Source organism: Centroberyx affinis, unplaced genomic scaffold (assembly GCF_046629955.1).
Source record: "Centroberyx affinis isolate AG114_WGS23_722 - 3 ecotype Tasmania unplaced genomic scaffold, CSIRO-AGI_Caff_v1 ptg001500l_1, whole genome shotgun sequence".
In the NCBI taxonomy this organism is placed as follows: Eukaryota; Metazoa; Chordata; class Actinopteri; order Beryciformes; family Berycidae; genus Centroberyx; species Centroberyx affinis.
In genome coordinates, this window is record NW_027279964.1 from 1 (window position 1) to 25,566 (window position 25,566).

At 43.3% G+C, this 25,566-nt stretch overlaps 2 protein-coding genes and 1 non-coding gene across 3 annotated transcripts; 1 reads left to right on the forward strand and 2 right to left on the reverse strand.

The window, feature by feature from the left end:
* The first annotated feature begins 1,024 nt into the window (after positions 1 to 1,024).
* On the forward strand, positions 1,025 to 11,053 carry kl (klotho). Its single transcript, XM_071527213.1, has 13 exons — positions 1,025 to 1,741; positions 2,278 to 2,708; positions 2,936 to 3,015; positions 3,235 to 3,401; positions 3,708 to 3,809; positions 4,600 to 4,749; positions 5,050 to 5,285; positions 5,958 to 6,153; positions 7,538 to 7,716; positions 8,424 to 8,531; positions 8,638 to 8,743; positions 9,930 to 10,056; positions 10,719 to 11,053. Exons 1-13 carry the CDS (start codon positions 1,025 to 1,027, stop codon positions 11,051 to 11,053), a joined length of 2,934 nt encoding a protein of 977 aa, XP_071383314.1.
* On the reverse strand, positions 9,756 to 9,827 carry trnaw-cca (transfer RNA tryptophan (anticodon CCA)). The gene has a single exon. It is a non-coding gene; the product is annotated as a tRNA-Trp (tRNA).
* Positions 11,054 to 11,844: 791 nt separating the features above from the next.
* On the reverse strand, positions 11,845 to 15,462 carry rfc3 (replication factor C (activator 1) 3). Its single transcript, XM_071527212.1, has 9 exons — positions 15,290 to 15,462; positions 14,508 to 14,645; positions 14,196 to 14,263; positions 13,965 to 14,062; positions 13,372 to 13,553; positions 13,082 to 13,218; positions 12,861 to 12,959; positions 12,674 to 12,743; positions 11,845 to 12,499 (listed from the first exon to the last, which is right to left on the reverse strand). The coding sequence occupies exons 1-9, from the start codon at positions 15,374 to 15,376 to the stop codon at positions 12,308 to 12,310; spliced, it is 1,071 nt and encodes a 356-aa protein (XP_071383313.1). The 5' UTR covers positions 15,377 to 15,462; the 3' UTR covers positions 11,845 to 12,307.
* Between the last annotated feature and the right edge of the window lie 10,104 nt (positions 15,463 to 25,566).

The following is a 25,566-nucleotide window of genomic DNA, read 5'->3' on the forward strand; positions in this document are numbered from 1 at the left end:
CCCACACACACACACACACACACACACACACACACACACACACACACACACACACACCATCCATCAGACTCACACCTCCTCACAGATATTTATGCAAGAGTCAGATGGACCAAGATGGCCAACGGTAAGAGGCCCGGGGTTTCCAAGCAACCGAGCTGAAAGCAGGAAGAGAGGGAGGTAATGTGATCATGCAGGGAACACTGACTCTGCTGCCACTGTTTGCTTATCTGCTCCACTCTGCTCCTCTTGACTGGACCTGCGGGATCCAGAGAGACATGCAGATGAGGCTTGTGCTCCTTGAAATGTGATTTTAAATGCTGTCCATTACTTCTCGCTCCTGCTGGGGGTGATGAGATTATCTGCCAGCTGAGGATGTATGATAATGGTGGTGTTACCGGGATCATAATAAGGCCGTTACACCTGGGTCTTACACGTCTTTCATGGATGCCACTCTCCCATTCTGTTCCCTATAGAGGAATATAGGGTAAAACTGCTGCACTTGAAGGCAAAATTAACACCTGTTTGGGCCAGTTTTATCATGAATAACATGTTCAAAAATCCAAATCATTGCCTTAAAATTGAATATGTCTATGTGAGCAGACTGGTCAACAACTGGTGATATTTCAGGTTTATCAAACATCATTAATCTTTCAAAATATCTGCAAGTTTCTGTTTCCCCCTATGTTGTTTTCTTCTCTGTCTAGGCCTACAAGAACTCTATTTGTTCCTTAAAATACTGCCGAGGCAATATGTACCTGCTTTAAAAAAGATTGATCATTTGGGTCTCTGCACATCATGTTGTGCCTGGAGACCTTCGTGCGTCAAGTGCTCTGGCTAATAATTGATAGATTTGGAAAGAGCGGCGTGTGGCGGGGCGCAGCTGGGTGGCTGCACTCCACGGGACACTGGTTTGTCACTGCAAGCCTCCAAGCATGGTGAAGTGAAGATCAAATTCATAATCAACAAAACGGGCCGATTTAAACTGGATTGTTTGGAGATGATCGGATAGGTAACAGCAGGCACAATGCGTGGCTTACTCGCCCTCTTGACATTTCTCGTCTTTTCCTCCGCGGCCGCAAAACCTTACGCCGGTTTGAAAACCTGGGGCCGGTTCAGCAAACTCCCCTACCCGGGAGATAAGGCTTTCCTCTACGACACTTTCCCCGAGGACTTCATGTGGGCGGTGGGCACGGCGGCGTACCAAGTGGAGGGCGCGTTTGAGAAGGACGGCAAGGGGCTCTCCGTGTGGGACACTTTTACGCGCGGCGGGAACCGGATGGCCACCGGGGACGTGGGCAGCGACAGCTACCACAACATCCACGCCGACATCCGAGCCATCAAGCAGCTCGGGGTCAGCCACTACCGCTTCTCCCTGTCCTGGGCGAGGATATTTCCCAACGGCACCCGGGGCAGCTACAACGAAATCGGCACCAACTACTACCGGACGCTCATCAAGAGGCTGAAGGGGATCCGCGTGCAGCCCGTGGTGACGCTCTACCACTGGGACCTGCCCGACCACCTGCAGCAAAGCCTGGGCGGCTGGAGCAACCCCGAGCTGGTGGGGCTTTTCAGAGACTACGCCGACTTCTGTTTCCAGACTTTCGGCGATGATGTGAAGTACTGGATCACGATAGATAATCCGTTCGTGGTGGCGTGGCACGGGTACGGGACGGGAGTGGTCGCACCCGGGATAAAGAACGACCCGGACCTCCCGTTCCGGGTTGGACACAATCTCCTCAAGGTGAGTGGCAGGTAGTGATTTGATGCCAAATGTTTTGGGGTTTTTTTGGTCATCTCAGAAATGTTTGCACACTTGCATTGTGTGATCATGAATTTGACTGAATAGACTTTGAATGCATCTTTTTAATCCTCATCTTTCTTAGTCCCACCCTTTAACTTTCTTTCTCTCTTCATTTTATTTCTCCATCCCTCCTCACCACCTTTTTTCTACTCCTTCCCTTGTGCTTGTATTTCCCTAGTTTTATTGCGTGTGAGATTGCTTACCTTACTGATTTTATTGTATTCCATGTACATTTTATTGCTGTTTTAGTCACTTTTTAATTCTTGATATGTTATCTCTATGTGTAGTGTATTGAGACTTTAAATACACTTGAATTTGAACACCAATGTCCTTCTCTCAACAATTTCACCTCTTAATGCATCTCTCTCTCTCTCTCCCTCTCTCTGTCTCTCTCTCTCTCTCTCTCTCCCTCTCTCTGTCTCTCTCTCTCTCTCTCTCTCTCTCTCTCTCTCCTCCATCCTCTCCACCTCCTCCAGGCTCACGCAGCCGCCTGGCATCTTTACGACCGCCACTATCGTCCCCGGCAACAGGGCAAGCTGTCCATGGCGCTGGCCTCTCACTGGATCAAGCCCAGCCGCACCCGGCGGGAAAGCCTGAGGGACTGCCAGTGTTCCCTGGACCACGTCCTGGGCTGGTTCGCCCGGCCGCTCTTCACCGACGGGGACTACCCTCCCTGCATGAAGGAGAGGCTAGGCTCCCGGCTGCCCTCCTTCACCCAGGAGGAGAGGGAGCAGGTGAGGGGAACGGCCGACTTCTTCGCTCTCTCTCACGGAGCGGCGCTCAGCTTCCAGCTCATCAACGACAGCCTGAAGTTTGGACAGCTGGAGGATCTGGATCTGAGGATGCTGCTGTTCTGGGTCAGCGCGGAGTACGACAAGCCGCCCATCTTTGTGGTGCAGAGCGGTTGGTAGGTCAAGTGAAACTTTATTATTCAAAAAAAGGGAAATTCAGGTTTAGTGTTTGCTTGTTGTTGTTGTGATGATTTCTGTGCTCTTTTGTACCAGGCTCTTGATGTGGAGGAGGAGGAGGTGTAAATCTGTGATGTTCTTATGTGATTTTCTCTGTTGTGCTGGTATAATTCACTGTTGCAGCCTGTTGTGAGTCATATTTTGTTGTCATTACTGCCCAACACAGGTACGTTCTCGGTAACACCAAGACTGAAGACCCTAAACATATGTACTACCTCAAGAGGTTCATTGTAGAGGCACTGAAATGTGAGTAATGGTCCAATGATAAGATGTAATTTATTGTACATCTCTGCAAGAAGGTACAATTTTCTAAGTTAGTTTAGTTTTTAAGCCACGTGAATTGCTTCCCATTTTTGATATAGACATAAACCATTTGACATGAAACTGAAATCCCAAGTCAGAGAAGGTACCTTGACCATCCTCGCCAATGAACTGAAATCTCACTCCTCTCTGCCTTCTCCATAGCCATCAGTATAGATGGTGTGAACGTGATCGGCTACACGGCCTGGTCCCTGATAGACGGCTTCGAGTGGCACAGGGAATATGGGATTCGACGAGGACTTTACTATGTTGACTTCAACACTCCTGACATGAAGAGGGAGCCAAAGACATCTGCCACCTTTTACAGGTCTGTACATGTTATGACTTGGATTAGTGATTTTGACTTTGAATAACATTAAACTATGTATTTTTACTCTCTCAATGTATTAGTTATATACAACAAGAGGCTTGGATTATTCCTACATTCTGAAAAGCTCAGTGGGTAAAGCATGGCACCGAGACGGCCAGAATTAGATGCACTAATAGTAGCCTATTGTAAGGGGCTTTGTATAAAAGCGTCCACCAAATGGCTTATGTAATGTTGCTTGACAACTTAATAGATATTTTCACCCGCTCCTCCTGAAGTGACGCTCATCTGTGATTATCCCTGCAGGAAGCTCATCCAGAGAAACGGCTTCCCTGAGCTTCCAGAGAACAGACCGGCCCAAGGGGTCTTCCCATGTGATTTCGCTTGGGGGGTATCTGCCAACTCCATACAGGTGTGTGTGTATCTGTGTGTGTGTGTGTGTGTGTGTGTGTGTGTGTGTGTGTGTGTGTGTGTGTCTGTAATATGCATGGCTGTCGGTATTGGTGTATGTGTGTGTGTGGGGACGGGGGGCATCAAATGTGCCTGTGGCAGAGGTCAATGTGTAAGACAGTGTTGAACACAACAAGAATGCTTCCTTCTAAATTAGACAAACTTGAGAAACATTAACTACGTATTAACTTTGGACCAATGAAGGTATTCATACCTAACTAATCTAAGAAAACTTACTGTACCAGCGTACCAGTGTGTTACCTCAGTGCTGTCTGGAAAACATAAAGAAAGTTGGAATTTGGTTAATTTAGGACATTTGGTTTGCGTACTCCTGGATATATCAAGCCCAACAAATCATGCATATTTAACTCTTGAGTCTATTAGACATTTTCACAACAAAATGTTCTTTTAACTTTTTTTCTTAATACTCTGATATGGGGTTGTGTGTAGAGAAACCAAAAAGTGTCTATAGTTACTCTGCTCCTTGTCCAGGTCATGATTCATGACGTTGTTTTGAACCGACAGTCCTCATGGTGAAAGTCCAGCTCAGAAACAACGATGAATCCTCCCTTAATCATAAACCACATAACCTCACGCTGCCTCTGCTTGCTAAGCTAAAACAGCACAGGGCCAGGGCTTTCCATCGATTTGCCCCATTTCGCCTTTACTCGCATCTGTGTGCATGAGGTAAACACAGCGTTTGACAGTATGTTTAGACTGGTGTGTTTCTTCTATATCTCTTCATGTTACAGGTGGAGACCACGCCCAGCCAGTTTGCCGACCCCAGTGTTTACCTCTGGAACGTCTCCAACAACGGAGAGCTAAAGAGGCTGGAGGGCTTCAGTGCACCGCCTTTACGCCGCACCACCCACTGCGCTCATTACGCCACCATCCGCCAACAGGTCTGTCTCTCTGTCTGTCATCCATTTGTCTTTTGAATGTGTCTGTGGAAAATAATTGCACTCTTCCTGTGACATTATGCCTCCTCCTTTTCCCCACCTCCATTTTTTCCCCCTACATGCCCCAATCCAGGTTTTACTATCCAGGTGTAAAATGTCTAGAGAAGTGTGGAAAAAAACATTGTTGCTCAGTCCCAATATACCTATGACTACACATGTTATGTAGTTGTAAACCCCACTGTCTTCACATACTGTACAAATTTATGTAGCCTCCATCTTTATCCTCTCCTTCCCCTGTTTCAGGTGGATGAAATCCGGCAGGTGGGGGTGAGTCACTTCCACTTCTCCCTCAACTGGTCGGCCCTGGTGCCTTCGGGTCAGGTGGCCCGTCCTAACACCACTCTGCTGGGCTACTACCGCTGCTTCACCCGGCAGCTTCTCCAGGCCAACGTCACGCCTGTGGTGACGCTCTGGCACCACACGCGCCAGCGCAGCAGCCTGCCCGCCCCGCTGGACACGCCCAACAAGTGGCTCAACAGGTCAGACGGAGCTAGGACTTGGGGATTTTGGGGGTAAAAGTCTTCTAACTCCAACTTTTTTTTGTGATACTCGATTGGTCCCAAGGAGAAATTCTCTTTTGGCCCACCCTCCACAGGGAGGTCAGAGGTCAGGAACAGCTACAGAGCAGCACCCTTGGAGCTGGTAGGGATTCAGTGTCTTGCTCAAAGACACTTCAGCGGGGCAGATGCTTGTTATTACAGAGGTTTGAACCTGGCTCCTCTGGTTAAAGGACATTCTCCCAATTCAGTACGCTACCCTGCTGGCTAATTTTTCATTTGAATTGAAATTTTACATGGTTATGAAATTCATGACCCTCGGGCCCGTGAAATCTGTTGAAAACCCACTGTAATAGTTAAAAAGAAATACATGGGAGTCAATGAGAAAATTAGCATTCTTTCCTCTCTTTTGGAGATACATGGTCTTCATCTGACAACAGCATTCTGCTAGTTCATGTTGGTTCCTGCTAGCGAAGAACATATACAGTTTTTTTTGGCATTTTCATCTTTATTTAACAGTTCAAAGTAGAGACAGGCAGGAAAGATTGGGAGAGAGCAGGGGATGACATGCAACAAAGTACGCGCCCTAGACCACCGAGACACCAGGACGCCCCATATACTTTGATGATTGCATTCGTTTCATGTGTTCCTCAGGGAGACTCTGGAGGCCTTTGCAGATTATGCCAGACTGTGCTACAGAGAGCTGGGTGCCCACGTGAAGCTGTGGATCACGCTGAACGAGCCCAACGACGAGATGGTGAGCTACCAGGAGGGCCATCAGATGCTGCGGGCGCACGCTCTGGCCTGGCACGCCTACGACCGGGAGTTCAGACACACACAGGGAGGGCAGGTCAGTGCAGCTGCAGTGTTGACACAGCTGTGAGTAAGACATGTTTTGATCAACCAGCGTACTTGGCCACTACACAGCCAATCCATATAATGTGTGTGAATAATGTTATTAATTTAGCTATGAATGTAGCCTACTTAACACAGAAACTAATTTGTTTTTAGATAATAAGAAGTGAAAACATTGCTTATTTGAAAATGTGCAACTTGCATGAGAGGATGTATATGTTTGTATATATTTTGTTTTTTATTTTGCTTTTTTTGTCTGAAGGCTTCTGCCAGCTCTAACTATGATGATATGCTTTAGTTCTGTTTTTCAAGTTTTAGGGCTGGTTTCCAAGATAAAAATAAATAATTTCCTAGAATAAAAAGTTATTTAAATTGAAAATTAAAGTTACTTTTTTGTATGTGTGCAAGAAATGGGGATTTAAAGTTCATGAGTTCATACAAGCCTGTCTGAAACATTACACTTACAGTGGTAATCTGCGGTAATCTTTTTTTTTTTTATTATTTGGAGACATCTTTCATGCTAAGTGGTCACTACTGTGATGTTTTTGCAGTGAACTTACTAGAGGTCAGTTCTCAGTCAGACAGTGTGGCCAGTGCTGTGACGTCTTTTTCCTTGATTTTCTATTGTTTGAGTTTCTGTAGGTGTTGCTCTTTGTCTGTTCAGTCACAGTGGCTATTGCTGCCAACTGGGCGAACTTCAAAAAGTGACACAGGTGAAGGACAGAAAAAATAACAATGGAATAAGTAATGAAAACAGTAGAGTCCGTACAACTGCAAATCAGCTACCGATGGTTTATTAACTGACTTTTTGGCCTCCTGGCTTTCCGCAGAAATTAATAAACCATTGGGAGCTGATTTGCAGTTGTACGAACTCTACTTTTTCATTCAAAGACCTACCTGATACTAGGTGCTTGGAACAGCAAATGTAGTAAATGTAAAAGCTTTCATGAACTGGGTATAGGTTTAACAGCCGTTGCATTATAACAATAATAATAACTTTATTTCTGTAGCAATTTTCTAAAAACAATGTGTATAAAGTGCTTTACATACAATAAAACCCCAAGAGACAGTGACAGAGGCAGTACCACAATTAAATAAAATAAAGTTGAATAAACAAGAATGAATAAATAAAAAATAGGAATAAAAGGTAATACAAGAGATAAAACAGAGATAGAACTAAAACAGATAGAATTTTACTTAAAAGTGTGTGCCTAACCACATGAATGCCCAGACAATATTTCAATATATTATATCAGTCGGCAGTAGAGAGTAGCAAAATGGCCATTCATTTATATGAAAATGTTGCAGATTATTACTTTAACTGCCATGTTTTGTGTAAATGCCTCCTGACTGATGTGAGTTTTCCCACTGGGTCTCAGGTGTCCCTGGCTCTGCACATGGACTGGGTGGAACCGGCCTTCTCATTCAGCCGCGAAGACGTGGAACCGGCTAAGAGAGTTTTAGACTTCCGCGTCGGCTGGTTTGCAGAACCAATCTTCGGCAGCGGGGACTATCCTCTGGGCATGAGGAGCTGGCTGCGTCAGCTCAACTCACTTGAGTACAAATGCTTCTTTGACTTTGATCTGTTCTCTTTCACAGGCAGTGCTACACCCCATCCCACTGTAATAGATTACATATCACACTGGAAGATATGGAGTGTGCTTTGCTGCTTACAGTCACAATGAAACGGCATTTTGAGGATCTTGGCTCTGTAATTTGATGCATTTATATATTATAATATGATATTATTGGTTGACATTTTTTATGTACACATATTGAAGTAACCACTACAGTTATGCTGTTTTCCAGGAAGTTAAAGCAATAGGCTTTTGATATAAAAACACAACAAAATACCAATTTTGTAAAGGTTTTAGTTTGTATTGTTAAATAGGTATGTTATGACATGGAAAATTACCTAACAAGGTGAAAAAGTCATTATTCATTTGAATGAATGAATGAATAAAGAAAGAGTGTTTATTTTGAACATGTAACAACAAATAAACAAATAAATAAAAAGGAACAAAATGAGAAAATCCATCAAATACAACAAAACCCCCCAAAAAATCATACAGCAGATTCTTAACCAAAAAAAAAAGTAGCCAATATTACATGTTTCATTGTGACTTTAAAACAAAAACTGTTTACTAGCCTGCACTTCCTAAATAGTATTACATTATTAAACATTAATACATATAAACATTATTCTCAGTCCGTCATTAAACCATAAAAATATGGTTATATATAAATAAATAATTGTTTCCACAGGCTGCCAGTGTTCAATGAGGAGGACAGACAGCTGGTCAAGGGGACATATGACTTCTTTGCCATTAGCCACTTCAGCACCAAGCTGGTGACTCACGCCAAGGAAGACTCGTAAGATAACACCAGTTCCCTCCAGAGTTTTAACTCCAAACTGTTCATTTCTGGTGTGGGTGCTGACACTTATCCCCTCTAATAAAGCTCATCTCCATCTGTGCAGGTACACCTATACAGCCATGCTAGAGGTCCAGCACATGATAGACACCACCTGGATCATGTCTCCCAGGCCTGTGGTGCCCTGGGGCCTGAGGAAAGCCCTCAATTGGGTGAGACACATGTGATACTCTGGAGACATGATGCAGACTGGTTTGTTTTCATATTCAAATAGAGATAGACATGGAGACACAGACTGATTCACTGCTTGTTTGGCGGGTGGGAGTGATGCGGAGTGGAGGGGGAAGAGTCATCTCGTCTATTCTCCCACAGTCTTGAGAGTTTGGGTCAACTGCTGATTAGTCATTCGAGAATCTAAATGTAGTACAGTTAACGCTTTTACCTCTATTGAGACTGACAGTAGGAAAGCTTAGAGGAACATAGTACACATACACAATCATCATTTTTTTCATTTTCACTGCAAATCCATGACTAACTTATTGGGCATAACCACACATTTTTATGTTGTCATGGTGGCGCCTGTCTGTCTGTTTGTAGACACATTCTTGTCAACACAAAAACTCAAGAATAAGACAAGATAGAAACTTCACGCTTACACAGGTTCCCCCTAGAGAGCAGATGATCTGATTAGATTTTGGAACACCTTGCTGCACACATTTACATCTAAATGAGGAAAAATGGATTTCTTGAAACTACTACAACTCCTTAATGCTTTAAGATACTGTGTTCATATCAATACCACCCATGTTACATGTTTATGTTATGTTTAATATATTGTTGTGATTATGGTGGAACATTAAGCAGGTCAAATGTTTAATTTTCATTGCAAATCCATGTCTGACTTATTTAGGCTAGATACTGCATACATTTTAGGTATTAGGCTGGCGCTCTTATCCAGAGCAACTTTCAATGAGTTAGCAGGCAAGGGTTCAGCGTTTTGCTCAAGGACACATGGCTGTACATCGATACATTGTACATTGTTTTGGGGTTTGAACCTGTGACTTTATTAGATGACTTCTAACCACTGATCCACCCTAGAACCACTTACATAGGAAGACGGTACAAACTGACACAGTACAGGGACAAGAGGACATCATAAACAACCTAAGACAAGCATCAGACCATACAAATCACTCAACTACAACAGCAGTCAAATCAAAGGATTGACCCCGACGTGATTTGAACACGCAACCTTCTGATCTGGAGTCAGACGCGCTACCGTTGCGCCACGAGGTCATTGGTACAGAAGCTGATAATAGTTAAAAAAAATTATTTTCACTTCAGTGTGGCAAACGTGGACAGTTGACAGAAAATAATATTGCTTCTTTGTTGTGTTAGGTGAAGGAGCGCTACAGTGATGTGCCTGTCTATGTGATGGCCAACGGGGTTCAGGAAGACTCGGCCCGCTTCAAAGACAGCCTGAGAGTCTACTACCTGTACAACTACATCAATGAGGCACTGAAAGGTGAGACGACACACACACACAGACAGACACACACACACACACACCTAGAACAAGCAAAAGACAATGTAGTTGAACACAGAGTGATGATACCACCACACTCATATATTGGGTAATCAGTCCTTCTGAAGTGATGCATGTTTTCCCTGTTTACTTGTCCAGAACTTTCATTACATGGCCTCTGTAGAGCTTAATTATTAGACAGGTAATCGACTCACTGACCCCTGAATGTCCAGCTGACTGAAAACACACACACACAAACACAGATATTTACACAGAGACACACACACACACACACACACTCGTGGCAGAACTAGAGCTGTGACTTTTCGAGTCAAGGTTAAGTACTGTACAGGTGCCTGTCCTTGTAAAGTTTATTAGGTTGTAACCAGTGACTGAAAATGACCTTGGCCCGGCCATGTGTTTTGAAACCTTGCACTTCTACACTATGGGCTGTGTACACATTACCATGTTATTGTAATAGAGCTGGCAGCAAGTCTCTACTCTCTCACCACTAAGTGGCATCCACAGATCACACAGAAACTTGTAATCCACTGACATATAGAAAGAGTGAAGACTCCCTGGATTACATGAGCAGATTGCTTCTCACATCTTCCGTCTTGCCTCTTCCCCTCTGTGCGTCCACCTGCCCCTCCCTTCCTCAGCGTACACTCTGGACGGTGTGAACCTGAAGGGCTACTTTGCTTACGCTCTGAGTGACCAAAGGGACCCGGGCTTTGGCTTGTACGGCCACGTCCAGGATGAGGTCATCATCAAGGCCTCCCTCTCCAACTATCGCAACATCATCCAGCACAACGGCTTCCCCATACAGGGAGCCGCGCCCCAGCAGTGCCCCAGCCGGCCGCAGCCCTGTCTGGGTTGCCACGTCCTGGCCAAGTGGCCTGTGGTGGGCTTCCTGACTCTGGTGGGCTCCGGGGTCCTGATCACTCTGGGCCTCATCATCTACTACACAGCCAGGAGACACAAGGAGTGTTACTGATGATGGTGATTGTAGATTTTGTGTCTTTTTATAACTGACTTTCAAGATGAAGATGTTGAGCTTCTTGCGCAGCAGTTACAGTCGAAAGTGTAAGTATTAGAACAATGAGCTAAATTGAGTTTTTGTTGACTCGTCTAATTTGTATTTCATATCAAAAGATGCAGCTAAAGAAAATATTTTGACTGTCAATGTTTAATTACAGTACTTTTGTTGCCCTTAATGTTAAATCAGGTCAGAATAATGAAAGTTTGTGCCATTTTTTTGTTTGTGCCATTGTCCAAATCGCTATCTTAACTGTTGAAGGGAGTGACTATCCAACTGACACTCTAACTTGCTCAAATTCAAAGGCAAAAACAAAACAGAATAAATTTGCTGACACTATATTTTTGCCTCTTGGTGGAATACATCTACAAATGAAATTAGATGTTTATTGTAAAATTGTCAAAATTTGTGTTACTGTCCCAATATGCTTTTGACTACATGTTAAAATATTCTAGTTGTGCCCTGAGCCAAGCTCTGTCCTCAAGTGTTTTCTTGCTCATCTGCCCTCATGAATAAATATCGACCCCCGTTTCTGTGTAGTAGGAGCAATATGGTGTACTGGAAAACTTTGTCTGCCCAAGCCTGCCAGCACTGAAAGATACAGTGATCATGTGTTGTGTACCAATGTCTAGTTAGGCTGTAAACTGTGAAACTTGTTATCTATGTATTCAGTGTTGTGTCTATTCACGGTGATAAATGTTCATGTATCAGATTTCTTCAGAGCAACAATGCACTTCTTAAATGTTGTAAACAAAGAAATTTATTGTAATGATCTGATGTAATTTTTTAGCAGGTTATATCTGTCTTGTACTTTCAATATATTTATAATACAAAGGATTACCTGCTACTGCCACTGTTAAAAGTGTTCTTTTTGGACAAGTATTTTACACCAAGTAATGCAATGGTTTTCAAGGTTTATAAACTGTGTACAGTGCTAAGATTTTAGGCATCAATCACTGACAATGATACCACAGTGCACCACTTTTTTTTTACAAATTGCAAGACTCTTTACTAAATAACTCAGTTAAGGACCTTCTACCAGGATAAATTCAACAGTGAATTGTGTTGATGTCACCACAGTGCCTTACAGAATACAGACAGGTGTTGCAATACTGTATTAAAGTTGACCTTTGCAAAAACCACTGGTACTGTAACTAATGAGGGGTGCTGAACCCCTGTCAGAAAAGTATGTGTATTTGAGTCCTTTAGAGTTCAAAACATCATGGCATCCAGGCCGTCTTCCATGAACTTCTTGTAGATGGCCATGAACTTGGCGGTGAAGGCCTCCAGGTGGTAGATGGCCTTGCTGCCCAGCTGCAGTCTGTGTTCGTAGTACGCTGCCATGTGGGCCACCTCCGTCTTCAGCTGGCCATCACAGTTATTCAGCAACTCTGTTACCAGACCCTGGGGAGGAGAGGAGGAGCACAGCCAGACAGTTAGTGCTGAAATGAATATATATTTACCTAAACACTGCTGCTTAAAAGATCCTTTCTGTTACACAGTAGGCAGTCACCAACACACATGCATACATAAATCATTAAAAACCTTTGATGGGAGACAAAGTGTAGTCAACTGTACCTTCATGATGATTTCAGGAGGGATGCAGTGAGTCAGGAGTTCATAGAGCCTGGCTCGTACCTCCAATAACCTGGGACAGAGAAAGATGGGGATTCAGCCGCACAATATTATCACAACTATGCTTAATTTTCCCTAGTTTCTTCCAAAACCAACTCCACCTCTGCTTCCCTCTCTCTGCCTGTCCTACCTCTGAGGGCTCTGCTGGCTGACAATGGCATTAGCTGTTTCTCTGAGGTACACCTCCCAGTCAGTCTCTGGCACATCTTGGTCTGCTGAGAACGGGTACCTGGAAAACAAGGTGGTTAGTATAGTCTAAACAATGAGCTACTTTTAATATTTAATATGAATCTATGTGCCACACAACCATTTGATAACCCTGTCACAGGTAACAGGTGTGCACACACTTACTGCTGCACTCTGCAGGCTTCACACATCAGAAGGGCTTTGCGGAGGTTGCGACCGGACTTCTCACAGATCTGCTTGGCTAGCTCAGCAGGGAGCTGCAGACCCTCCTTCTTACACACTGTTGACAGAACATTACAGACCTGGAAGACAAAGAAAACAAGGGGAAAATGTGGAGATGAGTATGACCGACTGTACATACCACTTTTCAGACATTCTAATATGCTGCTTTATTAAACAATATTTACTAATATTTAATTCAGAACATCATTTACTACAAACTTAACCACACTTACCTCTTCAGTGCTGGGCAGAGGAACTCGAACTGCCAGACAACGGCTCCTGATTGGCCCAATGACTTTGGAGGTGGAGTTACAGCAGAGGATGAGACGGCAGGTGGACATGTACTTCTCCATGGTTCGACGCAGAGCGTGCTGGGCGTCCTTTGTGAGGCGGTCCACCTCCGTTAGCAACACCACTGAGAGAAAGGAAGCGTGGTAATGACCATTTAAATGCCGGGGAGAGGTTTTAGGATGGCAACATTACTACAGGAGTGGGAGTCTGATGTTATGGCTTCACAGAGCCAGAGAATAGTACAATCAGGAGAGGCTGGTTTATAGAGGACAGGAAGGATCCGCCAATGTTTTTTTTTTTCTTATAAAGTATGGTTTTGGTCTTGAGTGTAATAGACTTAATAGCTACACATTAGTGGGATATACCCTTTTACCCTGCATTTTACTGAGCCTTGTCCTCTGAGTCACCACTCTTCACTAGCAAGGTTACCATAACTACCACGAAGGGATCAACAGGAAGTCCTGCTGAAACTGCTGTTCTAAAAGAGTAACACAAAAAGGCTACCATTGCACAAAAGGATGTGAGTCTTTCTCACCTTTGAACTCTCTCTGGGTGCTAGACTGGATCTGCTGAGACTGAGCCACAGTTTTAATCAGCTCCTGGATCACCACACGGTCCTGGTTTCCTGCATCACTGGAACAACACCGAACAGAGAAAATACATAAGTCAAGCAAATTTCTCCATGCATACCTGAAGCAACTGTCAAGTTGAAAGTTATAACAATTCAGAAAGACCTTTTGGTCTTCCTTATGTATCACTTACTTACCTTGGGTTGACCTCCAAGTGGTAGTTGCTGGCTATTGTGTTGATCTCAATTTTCTTCTTTGAGGGAGCCTGTACACAAAAAATGTGTATAAATAGCTGTCATACAGGCTCCGGTATTGCGGTGATATTACTGGCAACTACTAAGCTTTTATCTGAGAATTTAATTGTATGAACATGAAGCTTGAGAATAGTGGATGACTGCTAGAGAGACTAGAGATGAGTGGTGAGTTGTGTGTTTACAACTGCTATTGAAGGCAGCCTGTCATACACTGGGAGGTCTAATGACTGTGTGTTTTATTATTGCTTCTCTTACCACAATGGTCTGGTGCTCTATGCGAAGCTTCTCCACCCCAGCTCCGTACAGCTCCCTAAGCAGACACATGATGCGGGTCTTCTTCCCCGCGCCTGACGGACCATACACCAACAAGTGTGGGAAGTCGCCGCATTGAACCTGAAACAAACATACAAGCAATGGTTTTGGTTGACTGACAGACATTAGGTGAAGCGCACAACATATCAGCAGTAGCAGAAGTCCTTTTATATTCAAGTTTGTTTTGGTAAGAGTCATGAGGATGGGGTGTGCGTCCATGCCAAAGCCTAGAATAAAACAAGAGGTGATTAGACATTTACCATCAAGGCACTTAGAGTGTGGAATGACCTGCCTGAGGAAAATATTCTGCCGAAATGTATATCATATTTGAAATCATCAAATAGATTATAACTGGTTCGCCTGTTACTAACTCCAACCATTTTCTTCCACCGAAATACATTGTGAATCAATTCTAACAGATATTTTACTGGAATAAAGTGCTGCTGGTGGACTGCATGTCTACGGAATTTACCAGAAGACCCTAAAGTTTTCTACCAGGTATGTAGCTACGTTTGCCGATAAGCAAAGCAACGAGAGGACTGTGTCGTGTGGACAGTCCAAAACAACAGATTAGCTGTTGTGTATGATATGACAAGCTAGCTACACTCGTTTTAGACTTACTGACATTAACCTAACTTAATGAGCTAACGCTAAATGCTACGATGCTAACGTTAACTTGACTAATTTAGCTTAGCAAGTTTAGCAAACAGGGTAGTTTCTCTTACCAGATTTTTCAGCTGAGCTGCTTGGTCTTTATGATAGTCAAGTTTCCCGAGGGAAGTTGGTCTATATTTGTCCACCCACAAACTCATTGTGTTATGAATTTATAACTTGATATTGCCGTAGTTAATAGTAGACAGTTCTCTGTTGTTGTCTGACACCCGCAACTCCCGCGAAATAATTCACAACCCGCGCTGCTGTTTCCGTCTGAACTACAGAGAGTCTAAAGGGTCAAAAATCTGGCAAGCGAAAGTTAAATCCGTTCAAAACCCGGGGACCTGAGGTAACGTTACTGCTAAAAGTCACAGTGGCAACTCAGCATGCTTGGTTCAGTTATAAGGAACTGTTGGGTACATGGGCGATAGTGTAGTGGTAGTAAAAAGATATTGGGTAGAATACTAACTCTACAGGAAGTTGTTAAACATTAATTCCTCAAGCTTTATGAATGCTATATCATTGTTTAAACCAACTAGCCTACTTCCATAACACAATGGACAGTGCTCCAGAGATAGCATTCGTGCAGTTTGATATTGATATGCATATTAATATGGTAGTAGAGCACTATAGTAATCATGTAGGCTACAGTAGTTAGAGCATTCAACATGTGCAGTGCAATCAATATGTTGATTACAGACAGACCCTGTGGAGTCCCTGGTGGATCCTCACCTCCACTGGAGGCTGGAGCCTGACTCTCCCTCCATTCCAACAAGGATTGTCTCCGACCCAGCTCTACAGACAACTACTGCCAGGTAGCTTCCACCATAGACGACCAAGGAGAAAGTCAGTGGTCAATCTTGTTGATGCTGACCTTCCCCCTAAGGGCGCTTTAGCTCTGTTGTTATGTCCAGACTGGTATGAGTAGAGAGATGACAAAACCTGAAGATGTGCTGATCCAGGAAATGTGGTCCAGTACAGCCAGTTAAACTTTTTCCTGATTAAGAGCAAGCCCATGTAATATAGGGTTACCTGGCAAGGAGGCAGTCTGTATCCCCAACATAGGTGAGTTTATTTTGAATACTGTGTGATGCTGTATTAGACCAATAGTTTGAGAAAAAGCTCCTCACTTTCCGTAATATCATGTTTGCCAACTGCTCTGAAAGATGAAGCCACAGAGGAGGAATTTGAAATGTGCGATACTCAACTCGTGTGGTTAACTTTGAGCTTACCTAAGTAACCTTAAAGTTTGCCAAGTCCTTCTTGTACATTATGAAATTATAGCACAAGACTGCAGTTATTCTTTGCTGCTCTGGAGTTGTGGCTGGTGTTTACACTGATGACATCTACACTGAAACAGTCTGGTACCTCTAAGGAATGTGAGATACAGTGTAATCCTATGCAAGAAAACAAAGGATCACAATGTCACCGCAAGTGTCATGTCATGACATGCCATAATAATGTGGAAAGTGTCAGTGAAAATTGCTATTTTTTGGGTTGTACTGTGGTTGGACTCTGGAGACTTTCAGTTCAAATTAATTTCAGTGGCGTTATTAGAGGTCCCTTTTATTGCCGTACATCACCTTCTGATCAATATATTTGTTTATATAACAGGGTGATTTTGGGCAATGCAAATAATCTACATAACTTCAAACATAATTCATTCAGGCTCACATTCAAGATGCACTAGTGAATCATCTTTTTGCAATGCAGGAATAGATCAAAACAAATATCATGTGGTGTAGTCATTAGACATGTCATCCATCACTCACAATCATCTAAATGTTAATTCCTTGTTTTGATTACTACCAACACTCTCCACATTCTAGTGTCCCGGCATGCAGACAGAGGTAGTAGAGCTGGAAAACATTTCTCTCTAAATGTCTGTGTGTGTTTGTTGTCAAAATGAAGTTCTGCTGCCTTTCACATTTCATACCCACCTACTGTACACACTAACTAGATAACAAGGTTTACATAATTCACTGTTGAGATATTGATGATGTTTTCTTCGTGATGTACACTTTTTTGTGTGCTTTCACCAAGAGGATTTAATTTGTAAAGAGAAATAACAGTTATAATAAACCCAAGCTCTTTATTTGGGCAGTTATCTTCTTTCTCTCTTTTTATCTGATTGTTTTATTGTCTGTCTGTCTGTCTGTCTGTCTGTCTGTCTGTCTGTCTGCCTGTCAATCTCTCCTTGTGCTTCTTCTTCTCTTTCCTTGCACTGCTTTTCTTCAATCTGACCTCGTTGGCTATAGCCTACTTTTCCGCAAGAGGAATGTTACATACGGAGGAGCATGTCGCAGCAGGCTGGCGTAGCTTGTGTTGAAATATATGTTGGAGGTAAATTAATGTGCATCCATCATCAGAGCCTCAATGTAGGACAGAGTGTGATCTGGTGTGTGTGTGTGTGTGTGTGTGTGTGTGTGTGTGTGTGTGTGTGTGTGTGTATGTGTGTGTGGAGGGGGTCTCATTTGCAATCAGGAAAGTTAATCACGTTCCTTCAAGCAAGATAATAATAGATCTTGAATGTGTCACTTTGAGTCAGAGATATAATTGTATATCAGTCTCATATTGCCACGGGTGCTGATTCTGTCCGGTAATTTACTAGTGCTATCTATCTTACATGTTGGGGAAGAAGTATTGTAAAATAACATGAGCAGATAAAGCCAGAAAAGCAGATTAGCCTTTAGACTTGACTTCACCCTATTGGCTCTTAGAGAACCGTCTCCCTTGACCAGCTCCCTTTGTCTCTGTGATCTTGAGGGTCGAACAGGCCTCAACAGGCAGAACCATCTTCAAGGCTAACGTGCCGGCAGCAGGTCTTTACTCTTGACCGAAGACATTCCCTCCAAAACATGAAATTATATGTTTGCTGGTAAACTTGAGGAATTCCTCAGTCCATCGGCCGCTCGCTGCGGCCCAGAGCCGCTCTGTTGTTCAGCGAGGCTCACGGACAGAGTCGGTGTTATTATAAAAAAGAAGCATTTGAGAGAAATTGAGAGAGGATAAGGAGATGTTTAAAGCATTACCTCATATGCTGTTGAGGAATGTGCTTCTCAGGTGATAATCCCTATCCCCGAGCCATATTATATAGCAGTGAGTGAAAAGGAGGAATGGGGAGGGAGAAAGGAGCACCACAAACCCCAAGCCTTTTAATCAGTGTAGATGTGAGTGTGTATGTAGCTATTTAATTAGTTTGATCACTTTTGCAAGAATACATTCCTTGTGTCTTGCCTTGGCAAACACACACATAGATACGCACACACACACACGCACACACACACACACACACACACACACACACACACACACACACACACACACACACACACACACACACTCACACACAAACACCTGTCTGTGGAACTGTCTCTCTTGTGCTGAGGTAATGTAGGAGGGAAAAAGCATTCCTCAGCCCTTTTTCTCCTTTTCTCTCCTCCCCTTACAGCGCTTCGTATTTTTGCTGAGGTAAATTCTCCCTTTCCCCCTTGTCTGAGTCACACAGCATGTAAGCACAGAGCCGCCTTGGCTAGATCCTCTTCTTATCTGTCCTGGTGAACAAGCCACTGTGTTGGATGTAAGACGCTATCTGTTTAGGGATGACACAACTTCTGTCTGAGGACTTCTGGTATGTTCAATACTGAAATCTGTGTGTCTCTAGGTTCATCTTATGGTTCTTCAAATGCTTTATTCAAGCAACAGTAGATTCAGTCAAAGTTACAACTGTTCCAAGAGGCTAATTATTGATTATTTATTGTCATTAATGTTAAAGGTGCTACTAAGTTACTGTACAATATTATATACAGTAATACTACGTTTTATATTTTTTTTCAAAGAGAACAAATATGGCAAATTAAAAATTATAGAATTTATTCACATACCTGTTGACAAATGGCCTGCATGTACAGTTGAGACAAATTACAAATCTCATGGGATAGGATTTATATGTTATACATGTAGTCTATATTTTACAAAACTACAATTTTGTCCACATTTTTAGACACATCATGTATCATTTGAATGACAAGAAAAACATGTCAGGCAAGGAAAGGGTGTGTTGGCTGCAGCCAAAAATATCTGCCAGGAAAAAACAATGTCTTTGAGCAAAATGTATTTGTCAAGAAAACTGCAAGCTTCTGCAGCAGGCTGTGGGATTTTTATTGAAGACAAACTTTGTTGACTTTAGCCTGGGCCAAAGTCAACTTTTTTATTGTATGATTGTTTTGGCCCAAAATATCCCATTAAAGTCTTATCTGATGCTATTATAACAGTATTTATCAAACTAGTAGAAAAGCTATTTTTGATAAACCATAGTAAAGTCACTTCACCACATGTTTCGCATCACAAATGTGAATTTTTTGTTTAATATAAAATTTATATACTTACCTAAATATTGAACTGAACATATAGCAGCTTTTGTTTATTTTAAACTTTGATTATTGAACCTTTTAAACATTTCTTAAACTTTTTTTGTAAATGGAACATTGGATATTCATCATATAGCCTACTGTCCAAAAAAGTTGATAATTAAGGTGATCCTGGTAGTATAATATATGGTAATACAGTATTTTGGGAGTGATGCCAGTAGAGCTAGAGTTCCTACTGTGTACACTGTGAAACCAGCGTACCGGGCCAGCCCTAGTTGCCAGCAGGCCTATATGTTTAGAGAGGGAAATGATTGAATGTCCATCATGTACAGATAAGCCTATAAGCACCAGCGTCTTCCTTCTTGATCATGCGCTCAGGTCCAGACTTGACTCCCAACAGATACATAAATCTATAGAGACAGATGGCAAATTATACAGCCATATATTCTTGTGCACACGTGTCAGCATGAATAAATCTGCCCACATTTATATTTCTCTCTCTCTCTCTCTCTCTCTCTCTCTCTCACTCTCTCTCTCTCTCTCAGGTGTCACACATTCTAGCTGCATTAGCTGAACTGACAAGTCAGTAAATGTTGAACTAAACAATCACCAGGCTCTGTTTAAGCGAACCCACCCTATCTATGCCACACATTAAAAGAATCAACAGCTGAGGACCAGTCCCATAGTGATGCATGAAGGCCCGGTAGCCGCTTTGCCCGTGCAGCAGCATCCTCACAGACACATTCGTCCCCAGGCTGTGGGTGTGCCTTTGGGTGACCTGCAGGGTCAAGTTCCCCCTATGATTCAAGGCTCTGACGCCCCACGGAGAGCCATGTCTGAACCTGTTCCTCTGCGGCGTTGTGCACCGGATCCCGTGGCTAGTCAGGCTCAAAGATGGACGGGGAAGGACCAGGGTGAGCTGCAGACGGATGATAGCTCCCCCTGTGTCTCTGCTGAGCTAGACTCAAAGGAGAAGGGACACTGTGGATCCACCCAGAGTTCAGAAGCGGCTCCTGGAACAGGTCGGGACATGGAGGTGTCGCACCTGGAGCGTGGCTCTGCTGCACACTGTAATTCTGAGTTGGAGCCAGAGAATGTGACACATTGTGAAGCCACATTACCTCAAGAAGAAGAAGAAGATACCCTCTGTCCAGACTCCTTTCCCTTCCCCTTTCCACCACTCTCTCCAGCCCAGGCTAAAGGTCCTGGAAACCATCAGCCAGTGTGTGTGGATACATCAGAGGACTGTTCTTTGGATCTGCTAAGAGTAGTAAAGCACAAGCCGAGCGCTATTGTGTTCTGTGATTTTGACCATAGTGCTGACAACCAGAGAACCCTTGCCAATGAGAGCTCAGACAGTGAGGACTCGTCCTCAACCACTGCTGAAGAGGGGGACGAGGAAGACGACGATGCTTTTTCTGAGATGTTACAATATAAGGAATTCCTGGTCAGTCGTCGCCGTAGAAACGTGAGCAGGAACAGGAAGTGGTTGAGGAAGAGACCAGACGCCCTGCCCAGTAGCACTTCTTCTGGCTGGCACAGTCCCACCAGTAAGGGCAAACCTGAGCTCACAGGTATCAAGGGGGAGGAAGAGGATGCAGTGCAGAACAATGGCAAAAAGGTAAGAAAAACAACACTTCCACTCTCTATGTGAGTGGAGCGATAACAAGGCCAGAGACACAAGCCTCTCAGTTTCTCCAGACTTACAATCTTTTACACTCTATCCACTGTGTGAAATCAATTCAGTTGCTCAGTGACCGTGTTGCATTACACTGCAGAGCTTTTGCTACAGTGAATCCTTGTTTTACCACTAGAGAGCAGCAATGTCAAATTGTTTTTTTTGGACAGTGTGACAGTGTTTACACTTTAGTTGATAGCCCCTCATATCTGTAATAGTATTAACGTTTTGCCATAGAGTGTCGGGAGAGTTCGGGTTACTCCCTAGGGAGTAAATGTGTAGTAAGCAGTGTAAAATTCTTTAATCTTAATGCTTCAGTAGTAGATTAGGAGCAATATCATTGATTCCATTTGTGTCCTATATACAGTATGTTGTCAGAAACATTTGGAGTTGGATGGTTTACCAACATTTGAAATACAGTACATGGGTTTGGGAGGGGTAAAAGAAAAAAAAAGTGTGTGTGTGTGCTGGAGGGAGGGCATTGAAATGAAAAGCGATCTCACACATTCAATTTTTGGCAGATATGCCGCGAAACATAAATTCCTCTCATTTTTCCCCCGGCCCGCACTGGCATCTCCAGCTCCCAGCATGCACTGTGTCAGCGGGCGTCCGTGAGTGTGAGCGTGCCCCTGACCACGTTCTCACACCTGTCAGAGCGGCCCGCAGCTCCTGGCACGTTCCCACAGCGGTTCTCTCTGGCACGCTGCACACTGTTCTCCCCTCTTGGCCTGAAATGAAAGGATTTGTTCTCCCCTACTCTCCTTTTGTAACGTGGTTCTTAGAGATTGACCGAGCAGCTTTTAAAGTCACTTATTGACAGGCTTAGGCTAGTGCTCATTTGAATACCTGCTAACTCAAAGAGGCCCCTTTGTGGTTCCACATTCCTGGAATATCTTGGCTTAGGCAGTTTCGTCACACTGCACAATGTGGGTAACAACTTAGCAAAATGAAATAATTTCTGGAATTTAGAGTTGACATACTGTGTGCGATTCATTGAAAATACATAGCGAGCGATTTCAGAGAGATACAACTGAAGCAGAAGCACTGCAGTGCATTGGTAGGGTTGATTTCTGAGGCACTTTTTACACGCAGGATAGTGTGACAGAGTGAAGCTGAAGGAGAGACTGTGGCTTGTCTGTGGTCTCCTTGTCTCATTTAACTTTGTCTCATTTTGTTTTGTTTTGTTTCATGTTGTTTCCTCTCCTCTCCTCTCCTCTCCTCTCCTCTCCAAGTTTCAACCCCTCAGGTATTTGGTAGACCTGTTTATTTGGTTGGACTATTATAACTGAATATTATTGGTGTTTCCTGTCTTTCAAATACCTTTCACTTCAGAACACCAGCACACAGTTTTACAGACCAAGGATGCATTGCTTCAGCTCTTCATATTGAGACAGATGTGTGCGATAATAGGTGTCTTTGTCTTCCCAAGACAGCACCGACGAGTAATGAAATGGTATTGTAGCTGAGATACAGCGATGCATTAAAGAGCTCCATCCTCTGTAAATACTTTGAGGCCAGAGAAAAACCTATTAACATTTAATGGACTTTGGAAGCACTCTAGTGTGAATATGAGTGTGTGCAAATGCGTGTGTAAGTGTGTTATGTGAACGTGCGTGTATGTATTCAGCTTAATACATTTATATGCCACTGTGTGTGTGTGTGTTTTCATGTTTGCAGTCTCTCAAGCCACTGAAAAGCCCCTGCTCCTTGTGTTCTCCCGTCTCCCCGGCTCTGTCCCCCATACTGAGGGTAAAAATAGCACCCAGTGCACATAGACAGCCTTCTGTGTTCCTGTGTGTAGGAATCTGGAGATGTGGGGGCTGGAACACACAGGAAATGACTTTACTGCCAAGCCGTTAATGCAGATATTTTTTTAAATGGTCAACATGATGGGCTTGGGAATGGGAGTGGACAGAAGGGTGTGTTTGTGTGTGTGTGTGTGTGTGTGTGTGTGTGTGTGGGAGGAGGGTATGTTTGTGTGTGTGCGTGTGTGTGTGTGTATGCATGTATGTGTGTGAGTGAGGGGGCTGTTTTTGGACTTCCAGCTCCTCAAAGGGGCCCTATGTGCTGCTATCAGCCTCTGGGACTCTGGGATTGGCAGTCGAGCTCAGAAACAAAGCAGTTTGTTCATTTCCTGGAAGGCCAATGAACAAGTGTTTCACTCAGAGTCCATGACCAATGGGTGGAGAGGGAAAGAGAGGGAAAGAGCGGGTTTATGTACAGAACTGGGTTGTATAGAATGGACAGAAATGACAACACATTTACATCACCTATATTGACTGGATTCCCCTTTTTATATCTCATAAAGATAGTTGTTTCTTCCGTATCAATTGGTTCAATCTTCATTTTTGGCTTTGGTATTGCTCTATCCTCTGTCTAAATGTCTCTCTTTCGCCTTTACCATGTTTTTCCCTTCTTTGCTTTCTCTCCATCAAAGGCTTCTCTCTTCCTCGCTCTACAATAATCCCATTGAGAGGGTGTCACCTCCTCCACAGAGTGGGGTACACTGTGTACCCCTGGTCGAGCTATAAAGAGGCACAATGGTCATCTGCAAGGGGCCTGGGGGCAACGTGAAGGGAATGGAGGGTGGAGTAGGTGGATGAGGAAGAGGGTGGGGAGTGGGGGTGGAGGGGGGGGGGGTCTCTGAAAAACCCATAGAGAGTGGAAGTGTTGTAATAGTCTCTTGGGTTAAAACCGACTGCATTCTGTGAATTTCTCTGAGACCAGCATGAGTGGATGGAGGTAAAGTATGTGGTGTAGTCAAGGCCTCAGTGCAAAGGGTAACAGTACCAGTGTTTGGGTCTAACCTGGTACCATATTCACCTGTGTGTGTGTGTGTGTGTGTGTGTGTGTGTGTGTGTGTGTGTGTATTAACCCATAGGTTCTGGCCACTGCATGCGACCCCATGACCCAGCTGATGAGGAAGTTGGACCAGCTCAACCAGGACATCCAGGAAGTCCACAGCGCTAGCTCCTCCCACTCGGACACGGCCGATGCTGACCAGGAGCAACAGACTGCAAGTCAAGTAAGTCAAGAAAAGTCAAATCAAGTGTCAGATTTTTCTATACAGCACAAGGTTTGTCCCAAAATGCTTTACCAAGAACAAAGGACGTGAATAGAGATAAAACCAAGAGATAAAAACCAGAAGGAAGAAGCTAATCACAAAGGTGAAGTGATAGGTAAAAGGATGCTGAACTTGATAACGACTCCCAAGTTCTATATAATGATTGCAGTGATATTGGTATTCTTCATCTTTTCAAATGTTGATATTGTACAGCAACCATTGTTAAAGTAAGATATCTTGTTTCATTTTCCATATACATATATATACACATTCATATACAAATACATATACATATGGGGATATGTTTATAGCTGGTGAACCAACTCTAAAAGTTGAGATTTCATTGAAATTAAATGCTGCTTGGTGAATCACATGCAGAATTTCCCAGTGGCTGCTGGTGATATGTAAATTACCTTATGTGATGTTCTACAAGCTATGCATCGTTTGCTGACAAAAAAAGCAACATTAAATTGACATATTTTCTACTGGAGTCTGGCGAGACGTTCGCTCCAAGAGAAGGGAATGATGTATGACGGAAACTGCATGTTTTTAGATCACCAGGAACAAACAGGAAAAAGCTTCTTTAAACAGCTCTTCTGTTTGGCCACATAATTGCCGTCGGGCCGTCACAAATCACTTTGGCACCAAATGCTCCACAAAAGTGAGAGCAGATTCTCCTTTTGTGACACGAAAGATGGCATCTGAGAGGCCGCAGCGGCAGATTGGAAAAGATGGAGAACTAGTACTTACAATCGAAAAAAAATATTCACGAAAAAAGATCAGTTTGAGCAAATAATATGTTAGTTTGCAGCTTCTGTTCCATTCATTCAATATTGACACATTTGTAAATCATTTCTGTGAATTGAAATGTAGAACATGTAGAAATGTAGAATATTTTGTGTGTAAATTCCAACATGCATGTTTTGGTACAATAATACCTTCATAATATGTAAGTCTAAACCAGCAAATCACTGCTGTAAGATGAAAACCTTGTATCTCCAAATAATTCAGCCTTTCAGAAGTTGAGTAAAACTGTCTGATATGCTCACTGACATAATGAATTCACAAGAGCTTTAAAAAAGGGTAATGATATATATGATATACTGTATATGTCCTATATTCCGTACATACAGGATTGTATCAACGTTGAATTAAAATAAAAAAATGGATTACAGCAACATGGAGTTGCAAAGTTTCCATTACACTGCAGCATAGTGTTTTACCAAAGTGAAATAT

Bases quoted from the DNA above. Each gene is read 5' to 3' on its own strand.
- kl (XM_071527213.1), top strand. From the start codon at position 1,025: ATGCGTGGCTTACTCGCCCTCTTGACATTTCTCGTCTTTTCCTCCGCG. The intron at 1,742-2,277 runs GTGAGTGGCAGG...CACCTCCTCCAG, and splicing joins TTGGACACAATCTCCTCAAG to GCTCACGCAGCCGCCTGGCA. The intron at 3,402-3,707 runs GTACATGTTATG...CCCTGCAGGAAG, and splicing joins CTGCCACCTTTTACAGGTCT to CTCATCCAGAGAAACGGCTT.
- rfc3 (XM_071527212.1), bottom strand. From the start codon at position 15,376: ATGAGTTTGTGGGTGGACAAATATAGACCAACTTCCCTCGGGAAACTT. The intron at 13,554-13,964 runs GTGAGAAAGACT...CCTTTCTCTCAG, and splicing joins CACCCAGAGAGAGTTCAAAG to TGGTGTTGCTAACGGAGGTG. The intron at 12,500-12,673 runs GTACAGTTGACT...TCTCCTCCCCAG, and splicing joins CTCCTGAAATCATCATGAAG to GGTCTGGTAACAGAGTTGCT.